Genomic DNA, 16,680 nt, shown 5'->3' with positions numbered 1-16,680 from the left:
TCATCCAAGACCAACACCAGGTGGCGATCTAATGCTCAGTGTGAGACTCTGCAGCTGTACATGCCAAGAACAGATGCATACTGGTAGTAGCAATTTCCTTTTGTAGCTGATCTTTCACATTTCTGACTTGGTTGAAGCCAGCTGTTTTTTCACACTTAACCTGGGTTTTAATCTGCCACTTATCTGAAGTGGCCTGCTGTACCAAGCCCTTCCTGAAAATTATTCCCCAAAGATTGAATTGTGCCTATATGTGAGCCCGTTATTCACAGATAATTTGCTTTCTCTTATCGTTAAGGAAACTGTAATGTACTATAAGAAATATCAAGTGAAACTCCGGGTCTCAAGGCACAGGCTGAAATGGGTCACGTTTGTGTTGTTGATATGGCAACTATATCAATAGACCTTATGGCTAATGAATATCGGAATGGCATCTCCCTGTAATGTGGAGTTTCTGTGCTAGACAGATAATTTGTTACACATTTGAGAAATAGGGCTGTTTTCACCTGTTTGTTGGTTAGGACAATTCCTTATTGGGCTTGTTCTACTGTTAAAGATTTGCCTTGTGCTACATGACAGGATGTGTATGTGTCTGGTTGCGGAAGTCCATGGACTTCTCATGCAAACATAATGATTGCCCACTGCTGCATGCAGGATCCCATTTTGGCTCATGCTTGATAAGTCACTTCTCTTTTAAGGTCTCATTGGTCAGCGTGCACCGTTTTCACTTTCTCTCTTCAGGTGTTTGTCTTTGATGGAGCATGGGCAAAGTAATGATCAATGCCTTTATTAGTGTCCTTTCCACTGCTCACTAGCGGATTGATTAGCAACAACAGTATGCCTCCCAGACCATAGATTCAAGTTTTGTTTAGGAAAAGGAATCTACACGTTTTCCTATTCAGGTTCACTTAATGAACTGTTTGACTTGTATTCATTTTTAAGAGATAAGTGGCGCCTGTGCTTGTTTCTAAAAAATAACATCTTCAATACAAAACTCTTTGGTCATGTGTTTGCCAAGTGGATTTTTATCATCGTTTCTTTGTGTGTGTGTGTGTGTGTGTGGGTGTGTGTGTGTGTGTGTGTGTGTGTGTGTGTGTGTGTGTGTGTGTGTGTGTGTGTGTGTGTGTATATATATATATATATATATATATATATATATATATATGTATATATACAAATATTCACATATACAATGGTTATTTACATGCTATGCTGTGACAATACTATTCAAATAGTCTGTGACATCGCTTGAGACAGTGTATGTCACTGCAACTTACAGGTATACACAAGTTGACATGTATGCCACATTTACACAAATTGACACATAATTCAACAATGCATATATACAACATCCGGCCTGATGACGAGCATCGAGAGACACCGCAAGAAGAAGTTCTGTAAAAGTATCTAATTCTGAACGAAGAAAAGGTGACCGGGAGGAATTGCAAAAGGGCCAAGCCGCCTGCAGTCAACCACGAGCTGGCCTGGATCCTTGGATCGTCCTGCTGGAACGATCCAGAGGTTAGACTTCCTGAAGTTTGACCGGGAGCTCGTCGCATGGCAATCCGGCGAACCCTCACCAAATCCAGACTGGCTGAGAGCTTCGAGAGACCCCGGGAGGAAAAGCTCCAGAAAAGTTTCTAAGTCAGAATGTAAAAACTTTGACTGAGACCTACCACGAGGGGTAGCTGCGCTGGGCTCCATCGCGGCCGGCCTGGAACTATGAGCCAGTCTATCGCGACCGATGTTTCGATAAGGCGCAATAGGTTTCTAGGTGCTATATAATGCTACATATTTAAAAATTCATATCTCCGGGTCCCTACATTGGATTTTTGTCCTATTTTTATAATTTTGGTGTTGTATTTTTATTGTGCATTTTGTCTTAATTATTTACTGAATTGGTGTTTTAAATGCTTTACATACCTGTCTTTGAAGTTAAGCATGCCTGCTCGCAGCCAAGCTACCAAGGGTTGATCATGGGAATAATTTTCTACAACCTATTCTGAGCCCTATACTGTGTTAGTGGCCTTATTGCCAGCGGCAGATATACATTTACTCCTAAAAATAATCCACTTTCCAACAATGCCATACCATATAATGAAAGACTATACAATACTGTACCATACCATACTATACTATACTATACTAGTACTTCATTCATACTATAAATCACTTCCAAAAGGAGAAACCTAAAGATTAGGACGATACGGAGTCTGAAGTTTGCTACCAATGAACTTGATATTTATTACTAATCAAAAAATATTCCAGTAGGTGAACAGCCAGAAAGGTTATCGTTTGACCATAACTCTAGTTACATCTTACCTGTAATGAATTTTGTGTTGTCAAAGATGAATGAAGATGTATCCCTTCAATTTACTTCCCCTATGCCTTAACTTGTGATTGTTGATCTTCTTGTTTCTTGGGGGCATTGTGTGCTTTTAAAATCATTCTTTAGTTGATACTTTTAATTATTGCACTATGTACCGCTTTGCTGTCACTGCTGCTCACGCTCCCTTGATGTGCTGGTGTACTCGTCTGTAAGAGCGAGTCACCGGAGTATGGCCATCTTGGGTAGCGTTCTAGTTGTTGCACTCTCCCTATTTAATGGAGGTGGTGCAAGCGAAAGGTTAGACTAAGATTACCCCGCAGCGCGTCTAATCGTAATTGTTCTTAAGTGTGATAGCTATAACGTGAATTGGTCACTAAAGCTGTTAATTTTCTTGGGGGGCATTGTGTGCTTTTAAAATCATTCTTTAGTTGATACTTTTAATTATTGCACTACGTACCGCTTTGTTGTCACTGCTGCTCACGCTCCCTTGATGTGCTGGTGTACTCGTCTGTAAGAGCGAGTCACCGGAGCAGAGCCATTTTGGGTAGCGTTCTAGTTGTTGCACTCTCCCTATTTAATGGAGGTGGTGCAAGCGCGTGGTTAGTCCAAGATTACCCCGTCAGCGTGTCTAATTGTAATTGTTCTTAAGTGTGATAGCTATAATGTGAATTGGGCACTAAAGCTGCTAATTTTCTTGAGGGGCATTGTGTGCTTTTAAAATCATTCTTTAGTTGATACTTTAAATTATTGCACTATGTACTGCTTTGTTGTCACTGCTGCTCACGCTCCCTTGATGTGCTGGTGTACTCGTTTGTAAGAGTGAGTCACCAGAGCACGGCCATCTTGGGTAGCATTCTAGTCGTTGCACTCTCCCTATTTAATGGAGGTGGTGCAAGCACGCAGCGGGCGCACCGACAGCGCGCCAATGGCAAGCCCGCCTGTGCCCATCCGCACCCGGACGCGCACAACGCCAACCATGGTGCCCAAAACACCTCCCGTTTAGATACTGCGTTTAAAGAGCTTTGCCAGGCCTGTAAGAATGTTAATCTCCAACAGCGGGTATTACACCCAACTCACCAGAAGGGCCATGTGATTGATATGGTTTTCGCAGATTAAAATGACACAGTTGTACAAAAAATACTCCCTCAATGTTGGACAGACCATTTCTTGGTCCTCTTCTCTTTGTAAGCAGCCATCCGCCATCAACAAGACGGCCTAGTAAAGAGTGGTCTAAAATACTTAAACTAGCGGACCTCCCCAGGCTAGTTAATGTAATCAGATCTCTAATTCGCTAGATCGACTAGCAACGCTGAGGAAAGTTAAAAGTTGCATAAAGCCTTCTGCTCCATGGTATAATGAAGAGCTGAGAATGATGAAGACTAGCTGTAAACAAGCGGAAAGGAAGTGGAGGAAGAACTACTTAGAGATAGACAAGGCAGAACTAAAAAATCTGCTTTATACTTATAAAAAGTTAATAGGCAAAGCTAAGGCTAAATATCTTGAGGAAACTATTCTTCAATCAAATCACAAACTCTTATTTAGCCTAGTAAGAGGCCTGTCCAACCCGACTGTGCTAAGTCTAATATCCCGGCTTCACAATAACTTTGTGATAATTTATCAACTTTTTTCGAGGAAAAAATGTGTAAAATTTTAACAGGGCTCAAATCCCCGGTGGATGGGGATGGGCACCAACATATAGGTGATGATACCTTATTAAATTATGGTATAACTGACAAGAAACATATGACAGTTCTGGACCATTTTCAGATGCCTTCACAAGAGGATTTCTCCGCAATTGCTACTGGTGTTTTCTCGGGTTCCCCTATGGACCCACTTCCACACAAGTTTTTGGAAATTGTCGCTGCGGGAACTGGAACGCGGGTACGCTGAGGCACCAGAGGCGGGTAAACTAGCTCGTATACAGGAATTGATTAAGGACTATGATGAGCTAGCTGACACAGAGATAAAATATCTGTCGCGCAGACACGCGGCCCGGCGATATGGGGAGGGGGGACGACTGAGCCGTACACTGCCGTTTAAAATTAAGGAGCGCCTTGAGCAGACGCACATAGATAGAATAGTGGACGAGCATGGAGGGGTACATCATCACCCAGTCGCCATTACGGAACAGTTTCATGGCTTTTACACCGATCTATATACATCGCAGGGGCTGCTTCGGAGGCAGAACTTGAGGCATATCTGGAGGACGTGGTGCGTGCCTGGCTTTCGGACGCGCATAAGGAGTACAGTACTTGTGTGTGCCAATAGACGAGCAGGATGTTAAGACAGCGATTTCGGCATTATCTAACGGTAAGGCACCTGGGCCTGACGGCCTTTTGGTAGAGTTTTATTAAAAATATGCAGATCTTCTTGTGCCGCATCCTTTGGAGATGTATGTGGAAGCGCATGACTCAGGAAAATTACCGCCGTCCCTGAGACAGGCATTGATAATTACTTTACTTAAAAAAGACAAGCCCCCAGACAAATGTGACTCTTACCGTCCGCTGTCATTGATCAATATTGACGCCAAAATACTGGCTAAGATTCTGGGGATCAGAATGCAGCCCCCGATACAGTGTCTGGTACTGCCCGATCAATCGGGTTTTATACCCGAGAGATCCACCTCGTACAATTTCCGAACTGTTTTCTCCATGTTCCATGTTCTTGAACCGACCTTGTCAGCGGCGGCAGTATTGTTAGACGCTGCCAAGGCGTTTGACTCGGTGGAATGGAAGTATATGTATTATGTGTTGCGTCGCATGGGTTTCCCGCCTTTGTTCTTCCAGTGGATAGCTGTGCTTTACACAGAACTGACCGCAAGAGTACGTGTTGGGGGACTGACCTCCAACTGAGTTGCTGGACGAAGTTCAATTTGGTTTCCGCCCTGCTCATGGGACCGAGACTGCCCTGGTGGCAGTCTTGGATGACCTGAGAATGCGGGCCGACAGTGGTCAGACAGCCTTTTTAGTGCTGCTCGACATGTCGGCCGCGTTCGACATGGTTAACTATCGGACTCTGATTAGGAGATTGGAGAAATGGGTGTTGTGGGGAGGGCGCGCGACTGGTTACACTCCTATCTCTCTAATAGGCAGCAGGCAGTGACTCTGTCGCCATTTTTCTCCCAGCACAGAGATGTTACACAGGGGGTTCCTCAGGGCTCGGCTGTCAGCCCAATTCTGTTTAATCTCTATCTTCGTCCCCTTATTGTTCTAATAAAATCATTTGGCATTAATGTTCTCAATTATGCAGATGAAACTCAGTTTGTTGAAGGCAACAATGCAGTGTCTCTGGAAAAGTTCCACATCTGTTTACATCAAACGGCAGTCTGGCTGAAAGAGAACTCTCTACAATTTAATGAGGAAAAAACTGAAGTCTTATGCTGCACGGCAGGTAGAATTCAAGCGTCCTCTCCCAGCAGACTTCTGGCCTGGCTCGGCTAATAATTCCCTAGTGCCCGCTAACCCAGTGCGCAATTTAGGAGTACTGATGGACAGCAATTTGCAATTGGAATCCCAGGTGAATAAAACGGTGAGCACCTATCTCTGCTTCGAGCTTTGCGAAAGATACTCCTGTTTTTGCCCACTGCTACTCGACCTCAAGTGGTTCGGAGCATTGTTTTAAGCAGAATAGACTATTGTAATGCACTTCTTTTAGGTGCCCCAGTCTCTTTGACCAAGAAACTACAAAGAGTACAGACTCTGGTGGCTAAGCTGGCACTAAACCGGCCACGCGGAGCCTTGGCCTCTCTGGCCCTTAGGGACCTACATTGGTTGCCTGTTGTACAAAGAGTACAATTTAAAGAAATCTGTATTGTTTACAGGGCAGTACATAGAATTGGACCTAAAGTACTACAAAGGAAATTTGTATGGTACTCTCCGGTTAGATCTTTGCATTCATCCTCCGCGAATCTGGTCTGTGTTCCCTATGTCAAGAAAGTTCGAATGGGAGCCAGATCTTTCAGCTACACAGCATCTACACTTTGGAATGCACTTCCCTGGAGCTTAGACAACTGAACACCTTGTCATGCTTTAGGAATGAATTGAAAACCAGATTGTTCCCTAGAGAGGAGACCGTGACCTTCTCAGCTTGACACTCGCTGCCCGGTAATCTAAGCGCCAGGATACCCTTGGGGTGACAGTTGCGCTATATAAGTGCACCTTACATTACATTACATGATGATCATGAAACAAAACATTCTAACCTCGATGGGTAAATTGCTAGCAAAGCAGTTTACAATTGAAGATCATTGTCTTGAAATGTTAACATCTATACTTACTGCTTTGAATTACCGCAAAGTGTCACTCGGGTCAAAATCCAGACAAAATGAAGATCAATCTGAGATAAACTCATTGATCAAACAGTTACTCTCTTCAAATGAAGGGTCCTGCGCACCTTCACCATGCTCAGAGCTCTTCAGAAACTCATCAGAGAACACCGTAAATTATCCAGTACAGGATTTAGTGGTTAAAGATGATGTTTGCACCATGTCCCTTGATGTTATACTATGCATTCTCAAAAACCTGCCTCTTCTGCCATTTCAGTTAAGAAGAATAAAGAAAAAAAGGGACATGCCTGAGGTTATTATTAAAAATACAACATCATTTGGGGACGTTGAGTGCCATAAAGCTGAATAAAAATAAACAGGCCAATCATAAAGTGAGATTCCCATCAATGTCTGTTGACCATGAAGTCCTCCAAACACTGTCCACCACCACAGTAGCTACAACTGCAGAACTTACCCACTAGCAGACTCTTTCAATCCTGATTTGGCTGGCTCTTAACCCTTTCGATGCTGATGACGAGCTGAGCTCGTCATCACCCACGGGTGTCGTGTGCTGATGACGAGCTCAGCTCGTCATAGTGCCACTAAAATGGCATTTTCCAGCACAGGGGGGGGGAAACGCCCAGCAGCCATGTGGTTAAGTGTGTGCATTAAGTGTAAATTTATTGTCATGTGATGCAGGCATCAATGTAGATAATGCAGCCTCCTCTTGCTCTAATCACCATCCACATGTCGAAGCTGAGCATTCTGAGGCTAGCTCATAAATTTTGTCTCATTTCACCACTCTGATACTTGAAAACATATTCCCAGATGTTGAGCATGTACAGCCCATGAATCGTTCTCGTTTATTAAACATTTTAGTGATTATTACTCCAATGAAACTATATTTAGTTTGTCATACCCACAACGACGAGTCATTGCAAAGGGTAAAAGAGTATTTTTATTCTAAAAATATTTTAAAATGAGATAATATTAGACAGATCAAGGTGGCCCAAATTGTAACTTCTATTGTGATGACAAACTTAGTAACCTTTGATATTGAGGAATTTACTAATCTAAATTCATTAGTTTGTTGTAGTACCCATACTTCTCATGTTATATGTAGTTGTTTGACTGGGCATAAGAATGTGTTACTTTTTTCTTCCAGTGATAATATTAGACACATTAGAGACTTGCAAATAGCCGAAGCTTAGCATCACATTCATAAGATCTTAACCAAGGGAAGCATGCAGCCAGTTTGGTTCTATGTTGCCTCCATAACTGATGCAACTACTCTGAAAATTCACTGAGGGAATTCATATAGCGTAACTCCTTTGAAGATTTATATATGGTCACCACAGTTGTCCCTCCTTTTGTTATGTTCCCACTTCAGTCAAGGATTGAGCTGCTTTCAATAGAACTCTGGTTTACTGAAGAATAAATTATCAACTATATTTCCTCACTATTGCTGCCCTTGTGTGGACGAAATTCCAGCAGTAGATTCTCCTCTGGGTGTTGCACTTCGTCAAGAAATCCAAGGATTTTCAATCGTCCCCACCTACAAATTAAATATGTATCATCATCACCATTTGCGATTTCTAAATAGCGAATTTGAAGGAATCGCTATTTAGAAATCTCGAAATGGTATGTATGTACAAAATCGGTATTTTTTTAGCGATTCCCAATTATTCCTTATTTGCGAATTCGCAATGTGCGAATTCGCAAGTAAGGAATAATTTCCCATTCATTTCTATGGGCCAGGAGGCCCATAGCAATGACTGTGAAATAGTTCGCAATTTGCGAATCGCAATTTGAGAATTATTTCAAGGGTGCAGGGGTGTCTCAAGGACACCCTGCTGCACCCCTGTAAATTACATGTGTGTGCATATGGCACACATACATGCCCAATGGGCATGTATGTGCGTCATATGCCACCCTCACAAATGCACAATTGTGCATATTTACAAGAAATCGCAAATTACCACCAACTACAAGTTGGTGGTAATTTGCGATTTCTAAACCTGAAATCGCAATTTCAAAAACTTTATACATAGCATTTAAGGAATCGCAAAATTGCAATTTTCTTAAATGCTTAAGCAAAATAAGGAATCGCAATGTTTTGCGATTCCTTATTTTGCTATTTTTTCATACATTCCAAAATCGGTAAAAAGGCCGTTTACGAATCGCTAAGGCTGAAAAAGAATCGCAAAAGGCTTGATACATATGGCCTCTAGCGCCATATGTATGAACACATTTTCCCATAGACACAGAATGGTAAAACCCTTTGATACATCTGGCCCATAGTTTCTTGTGGTCCAAGTGGTGAAAGGGATATTATGTCCTGGCAAGAAATCTCAAAGTGACTACTTCTGTGTTTAAGGTTATGTATTAAATGACCACTTTACCTCCTCCAGGAATTTTAAAGTCCCAGCAACTCCTCGATGGAGTATACCTCCAATAGAAATCTGCAAGGATACCAGTTGGTCCATTCACACTGCAACCTCCATTGCTTCAACTTTGACGCTTGAGCGGATCCACTGATAAATAGGTCTTGATAAAAGCCTCAAAGCAATGGATGTTTGACTGCTTGGTTGTCTTTTCTAAGCTCAGAACTTTGGGGCAATCCTTCACTGGAGAACTAAGTTTACTTGTCTGGAACAGAGGTTCTTCGGTGAGGAAAGCCTCCACAGACTAAACAACGGCTTGCGATGCTACCCATTTTTCAGACATTAGGTTTCTGCATGTAGAACACTAATATGAATGTACAAAACAGTACCGAGGCCTTGCCTATGGAGAGGATTATTATACCCTTTTAAATGGGGAAATACATTTGTGACACATGCATAACCTTTGTTTATTGTTCTCAACCTCTCTATAAGCTTGCATGCGCTGCTTAGTGTTAGTTTGTTTTCAGGTCGATTGCATGATCAGAGAAAAGTAAGTTGATGATCTGATTTTTTTTTTTTTTTGCTCCTAGATTCGAAAAAGGGAGCAGTGGCAAAGAAAGGCCGTAAAGGAGCCAAAAGCAATGAAACCGCAGCAAAGGTCGCACTGATGAAGCTCAAAATGCATGCTACTGGGAATACCTCTGTGCCACAGGTTGGCAGATATCCTTGTATTTTTCATAAATGTACTTAGAATATAATATCTTCCCAAACTGACTGTTCAACAAGTGTGTGCTTTAAACAAGCATTGACAAAGTTAATAATAGTCCTGTCTTTTTGGGGAGGGGAGATTGGTAATTGTTGGGTAACTTTATGTGCATTACTCTCAACTGACTTGTAAAGGAAATCTCGTAATGAACACAAATATCCTGGACAACAGCAGTATGAACGCTGTGAATGGGACTATGTTTCTGAAAAAAACTGCATTCACAGAATTAAGCTCTACCCTCAAAGAAGAGAGATTAAACGTCTGTTTTAATTGGTGAGCTAAAAAGGCATTCACAGCAAATTACTTCTGACTCGATACTTTTGGCTAAGAGACCATATTTTTATTGCATCTTAAAGAAAGCATATATCTTTACTTTGCGAACAACGTTAACATGACCCAAAGCAAAAACAATTGAACACACAAGGACAGTTAGTGATAATAAAATAATAATAAACATCTTTATTTGACAGTAAATTAAAACCATTCACATTTTTAAAACACGTTGAGTTCATTCTTCCTGTACAGGCAATTCATGTAAGCCAAGTATATATTGAATGTTTAAAACGTAAAGCGTAAAGTTCTAAAATGTTAACCAAGGGTGCAGGGCCAAGTAAATTTTATTAGACGTCCCGGGTGTCCTGCATTTCAGGGATCACACAGTTTGCTAATAAGGCACATCTTGCGGCCACCGTGCCCATAAACTTCACAAGACGCATTGTCTGCCGGCAATCCCTGTCCTTAAAACAATGCTCAGTTGCATCCGGACATAAGCGAGTGTTCAGTTCCCGAAATAATGGCGTAAGCAAAAATTACCTTTCTCATTCAAATCCGGGGCAGGACAACAATACGTGGGTCAGTGAGTCTTTCTGGTAAGGGCAGACGCAACTGGGATCTCCTGCCCGTGTGAATTTCCATCTTTGGGCTATTTCTCCCACATCGAACAGGCCCTTTCTCAGCCTTTAAACCCTTTATTTATAGGACTTTGACAAAGAGAGTCACAGATAAGTTTGTGGATTTACCTCATCATAGGTCGCTACTATAAAACTGTTGGGAGAATTGGATTTCAGTGAAAGGATATTGTTTTTACTGACTGGTTTATTAATGGTCTTCGGTAAAAGGCTTTTGAAAGAGACTTATGAGATGTTCACAGCCCAAAGCGGAGTCATTTGTAGGTCGGTCAGAGTTGTCGAAATTGCCTCTTGCCAGAGTGATGAAAAAAGTTTGAATAACTCTTCACCTAAATGGAATACCATACAAAATGGAATTTGAGAGTACCACCATCTGCTTCTTTAACTTTGAACCACAATTTCAGTAGGTTGGCCCTCTGTCCCAATATTTGGTCTGTGATTCCAAATTGGAGTTTGAGGTTCTCTAGAGGAATTAGACAGCTGAAATATTTGATGAAATAACTTTGATGACTGCCGATTTAGCGACTGCCCAAATTTGTCAGGGAAGTCTTCCAGGCAATATACAAGCAAAAGCAAAAAATGTAGCCTTAATAATTTGCAATAAAGGCAGTCAGGGGCCTGTGAGGGTTGTGGTAACTTTACATTGACCGGAGGCTATCCCCACGGCTTATTTTTGCATGGCTTCCTTATGAAGGCTAGAGTTACCCGAGGCTTAATCTCAATGCCAAGGTATTTATATATATATATATATATATATATATATATATATGCGGATGTTTTATCGATGATGTGGTCTCCAAATTTCTACGACCAGGAGTGATGCTTTTGTAGCCTTGTAAAAGTGACTATTTAGTTTTTTCCAAGATTTATTTCTAATCAGTTGTTTCTGAACTAAACAGCGAAATGGTTGAGAGGATCGCAGTCCATTGGCCAAAAAGTCTAATATAACTATATCATTGGCATACTACATGACAGATAAAAGTATGTTATTAGGTTTCGGGGAGCACGATTTTGAATTTTCAAGAGTGGATTCTCTGTCTGCTGTAAATATGTTGAAGAGAATGGGGGCTAAAACAAAACCTTTATTACAGGGAACTTTGTTGGACACGGTGCCTTCCTCGCTAAGTTTAACCTGCACCCAGTTGTTCGTACAAAAAGGGATGAGAGTCCGGCCCGGACTGGCCGAAGTGGGCACCAGGCAATCCCCCGGTGCGCCGCACTGGTGGGGGCTGATTTTGTTACAGGGCCGTTTTTGCAGCATAGCTGCAAAATCGGCCCTGTAACAAAATCGAGCGCAAACCGGCCCTGTCAAAGAGCGCAGCAGCACCCCCAACCCCCAGGAGGTGGGGTGGCCGAGCACTTTTCCAGGGCCGGTTTTGGTTCCCAGTCCGGCCCTGATGAGAGTGTAGAGTGTTTTTGTCGGGAGGCCCCAGCGGCTTAGTTTCTGCCACAGCCTTGACATATCAGAGCTATAAAAAGCCTTTTTATAGTCTATAAGGCAGGCATGTAATGCATGCTTGGTGGCTGATGTTGAGTGCATTAGGAGAGTCAGTGCTAAGAGTTATCTGTGGTCCCGGTGTTTTTACAGAACCCAGTCTGGAACCATTGAATTATATTTGCTTGAGAGACTCAAATAATAGCTCATTGGAACTTCCCTACTTCCATTTATATGGAAGGGATTGATGTATGCACCCTGCCATGATGTAGGAACCAGACTGGTTAACAAAACACTGTAAAAAACACTGCTCATGATGTCCATCCGGAATTGTGGATTTGCTTTAAAAATTCCTGAACGCAAGCTGTTCAGACCTGTGGCACCATTACTTCTTCCCTTGGTGGTGATCTTTTTGATAGCTGAGGGACAGCTAGTGCATAATGCAATGTCTTCATGACAGGCTAAAACATCCAAACATCTAGTGGAAAAAACAGTTCTACTCAAAGCTGTAATTGCAAAACCATTTTTCCTTTAGAGTAATGACCTGCTAGACTACCTTGTAACTGCATCATAAGGTGAAAGTAGCCTTTTGAGCCAATTCTTGGAGTTTATAGTGATCTTAACTGCAAGTGTGGACACCCGTGACAACTCTTTGACACCCAATTCAGTTTCGTAGTTGCCACCATCTGAAGAGGTGGCCCGAATTAATCTGAAAGCTTATGAAATCTACTACATTAACAAACAACCTACAATTGTCTAATAAAACAGTTTGAGTAGTCTTGGATTGGAATCACATACAACAGGCGACAATGTACGTGTAGGAAAACAGGCAATCAAACCACAAGATTTGCTACACTTTGACACACTATTTCTATTCTATCTCCATGAAGATAAATTGTGCTGTTACATTTGAGAATTACATTTCGGCTAACGTTTGCCAGTGGCCTTCTAGTGGGGTTGCTCTTGTTAGACAGTTCTCATGCCACAGATCTTTCACACGGAAAACCTCTTAACAATTATTAATAACATGTTAATAGATAGACCTGCTGTTTCATATGTTGCATATAATTTATACATTTCAGAGATATGTTTGTCATGATTTTAATTAACAATGAAAGATTTACTACCACTACCATCGACTAATCGCTTCTATAAAATCTGGTGCACCAGTTCTAATGGACTATGCTAAGCTGTCATTAGCTGCCAACTGAATCCAAGTAACTTGTGATGTGTTCAGCCAGTCTCTTGATTTTTACACAACAGGATATTCAGAGCTCATACTTACAGAAAAATAAAACTAAAGTCCCAGACTGGAAATTCAGATATTGCTGAAAGTGTCAAACATGAAATGGGGCCCAAGTGGCAGCCCTTCGAGTCCGGGCTGCCACATTTAAAGATAACAATGACATGTCCAAATTCAAATCGCATATAAAATGCGTGACACAACATTAAAGAAATAACTCCTACACTTATTCTTTTCAGAGCAAATGTATTGTACTAATATTTGTACGAAGAGTGCCAACATGCACCTAGTTTAAACAACAGCAAACCTTAGTGCAATTACTGTCACTCTTGAGATGTAAATAGAATGTTTGTTCATACCATTAAATGCTCCCCTGTTTACTCATTACTAATACTTTGCGGTTGTCTGTTACAACAGGCTTTTCTCACTCACCAGGGCTATTTCGTGTTTTGGACGATTCTGTGAAGCCTGCATTAACAAGTGAAACTGTGAAAAAACATGGCGGCCGATTAGGATGGCGACGGATTGCCCCCGCCGGCCCGGCGGGGGCAATATGTCCGCCATCCTCCCTGAAATGACTCCCTGCCACATTAGGATGGCTGGGGGGTCCGCGGCGGACGGGAAGACCGTCTGCCGCTTTTCCGCCGCGGTTGCCTTACCACCGTGGCGGCCGCCACGGAAAGGCATACGGTCTTTGCTTTGGGGGCCCGTTGCGGGCCTCCATGGTGAAGGGGGGGGATGCACATGGGGGATACCTATGGTACCCCACTGCGTTTCAAAGTACAACATGGCAGGCACCGCGTGGTGCCTGTCATGTTGTGCTTTGAAACGCACAACATGCATTTTTAGCATTGCGGCGGGCGGTCCTGCGCCGCAATGTTAAAAATGCGGGATGCACCCGCCACTGTGGCGGATGCATCCTAATTCGGCGCACGGGACCTCCGCCATTATGGCGGATGGTCCCTTGCCACAACAGGTAGGCGGACGGACAGAGTCCGTCCGCCATCCTAATGGCCCCCCTAGTTGTTCATATTCTGTTTATGGGAAATGCACTGGTTCTGCATGGTCACCCCAAATCTTTTGCCTTTTGCTGGATCCTGTCCTTTTGCTTGGCTTTAGAATCCTGTGCACAATATACTTGTTAACCAGTAGCAAAGTGTCTGTGCTCCCACTCTAAAACACTGCTGAACTGGCCTAATTCTAGTATTAAAGGTAACATTTTAAAGGAAAAATAATAGAATTACTGTGGGATGTTTGGGTTCAGGGATTCGGTAATGTTTATGGTGATGAGGGGTTTTTAGGGGTCAGGAATAATTGACATTCGGGCATAGAAATTGTTTTTAGGGTATAGAGGTGGTTGAGTGTTGGGGTGGTGAGAGGTTGTAAGGGTTCACAGGTAAGTGGTGTTTAGGTGTGTGAGGTGTTTTTAGGTTTCAGGGATGGGTGGAGTGTAAGGGTGTTGAGGGGTTTTAGATTTCATTGATGGGCGGAGTTTAGGACTGTGATGGGCGGAGTTTAGGATTGTGAGGGTTTTTTAATGTTCAATTTTGGGTAGCGGCTGGGATGCTGAAGAGTTTTTAAGTTTTAGGATGGGGTGGAGTGTAGGGTGGGGAGGAGTTATAAGTGTTAAGGGTTGTGTGGAGTTTGGATTTTTTAGGCTCCAGGGGTGAGTAGTGTAGGGTAATGTGGCGTGCTTATGGGTCATGGGCGGCTGGTGTTTAAGGGCGGTAAGGGTTTTTTAGGGTTCAGGGATGGGTGGAGTTCGGGTATGCTTAGATGTTTTAAAGCGTATGTGATGGGTGGGGTTTAGGCATAGAAAGGGGTGTTTGGGGTTCTGGAATGGATGGAGTTCGGGTAGTGATAGATTTTATGGTTCAGGGATGGTAGAATTTACAGGTAGAAAGGGCTTTATGGTCTTCAGGGATGAGTGTAGTTTAGGTGTGGTGATGTGTTTTAGAAGGCAGGAATTGATGGTGTTTGGAGGTAGTGAAGGTTCAGCAATGGATGCTTTTACCAGTGGAGACAGGTCAGCAAATGAAAAGCATCCAAAGTAAGTATTTGACAATGTCAAACATATAAATATGAAATAATATCTCCTGAAGTAAAGCACCGAAATAAACCTCTCCAACAAACATTTTTCTGAAAGTATGACCTGCAACCATTTTACACTTAAAAAAAATAAGCATGCAAAACCAGTATAGATGAAAGGGTTTCTCAGTAATGGTATGCCATGAAATCGTTTTTCTATGAAATCACATACAACTGCCTTTTATACCAAATTTTGCTAAATTGCTTTATCATAAAGTATTGTTGTTGGTGTGCGTACATCACAGGTTAAGTCACCTTATAAGCCCAACTTTGATTGTCAAATCTTCGGATGTGGAAAAACAAAAACGAGCATTACAAAGCATGAGCTATAAATGTTATGTACACATACGTTGTCACTTAAAAGCCTCTTTAAATATATTCATATGGTGAAAATCTGACAAAGCTATTAATTTTTCTTTGCAGTCTGAGCGGGTTTACTTCCAAGTCTTCTTACCTCGGGTCCTGAAAGAGAAAAGTAAACCTATGTTCTTCAGCAGCAAGTGGAGTCTCGGCAAGTTGGTGGACTTTGCTGCAGCCTCAACTAAACTTAAAAATGATAACAACAGGACGTGTTCCAAGGTATGCCCCTTTTTTCATTTTAAAAATGCTTTATTTAGAAATAATTCTCACATTAGTAACTAAATGTTCTCCAGTATTGTATCTTTTATAGATTCGCATGTTTGAATCTTCCCCGTCGTCATGGTGAGAGTCCCATGATTACAGTAGAAATAGCAGTGCTAAAGCATTAGCTTCAATCTTCATTGAAAAACAATAGTATTTATTAACCTATTTACATCGTTTTAAAACATCCAAACTTCAGCAAAACAGAGACCCTGAAGTGTCCATCCCCTGCCGAGCCACCATACCTCCGATTTTTTACAGCATGTCGTGTTAGGGAGTCTCCCTGAGCTCTGCTCAGTAAACGTGTTTCTTATGACCTTTTTGAACTACAGCTTCCAGCTATCATTTCTTTACCTATCAACACCTGAAGTATTGTTGGAGTATGTGTTTTTCTGTATTTCACACAGAATGCCAGAGTCTAAAAAAGGGCTGTTTAGACCCTGCAAGATCTGTGGACAAAGCAGACTTTTCTCTGAGGACCCTCATAAGGAGTGTCTATATTGCCTTTATCCTCACCACAAACCCAAGGACTGTAAGTACTGCCATAGGTTTTCTGCCAAAACCCTCAAGGACAGAGAGGGCAGACTCCTGCTATGGCTCGAGAGAAAAAAGTCAACCTCTGACTTAGGCTTTGACTCTGAGGAG

At 42.2% G+C, this 16,680-nt stretch overlaps 1 protein-coding gene across 1 annotated transcript in view; it reads left to right on the top strand.

Annotated features, from left to right (window-relative positions):
* ZFAND1 (zinc finger AN1-type containing 1) overlaps nucleotides 1-16,680 on the top strand; it is a 185,574-nt gene that overhangs the window by 151,224 nt on the left and 17,670 nt on the right. Inside the window, exons 6-7 of the mRNA XM_086967000.1 lie at nucleotides 9,565-9,686; nucleotides 15,838-15,993. Coding sequence (XP_086823126.1) covers nucleotides 9,565-9,686; nucleotides 15,838-15,993 — 278 coding nt within the window. The remainder of the gene's footprint in view (nucleotides 1-9,564; nucleotides 9,687-15,837; nucleotides 15,994-16,680) is intronic.

The sequence above is a fragment of the Lissotriton vulgaris genome, chromosome 4_1, assembly GCF_964263255.1.
Source record: "Lissotriton vulgaris chromosome 4_1, aLisVul1.2, whole genome shotgun sequence".
In the NCBI taxonomy this organism is placed as follows: Eukaryota; Metazoa; Chordata; class Amphibia; order Caudata; family Salamandridae; genus Lissotriton; species Lissotriton vulgaris.
The sequence above is the reverse complement of the archived record's forward strand: the minus strand, read 5'-3'. Positions and strand labels throughout refer to the sequence as shown.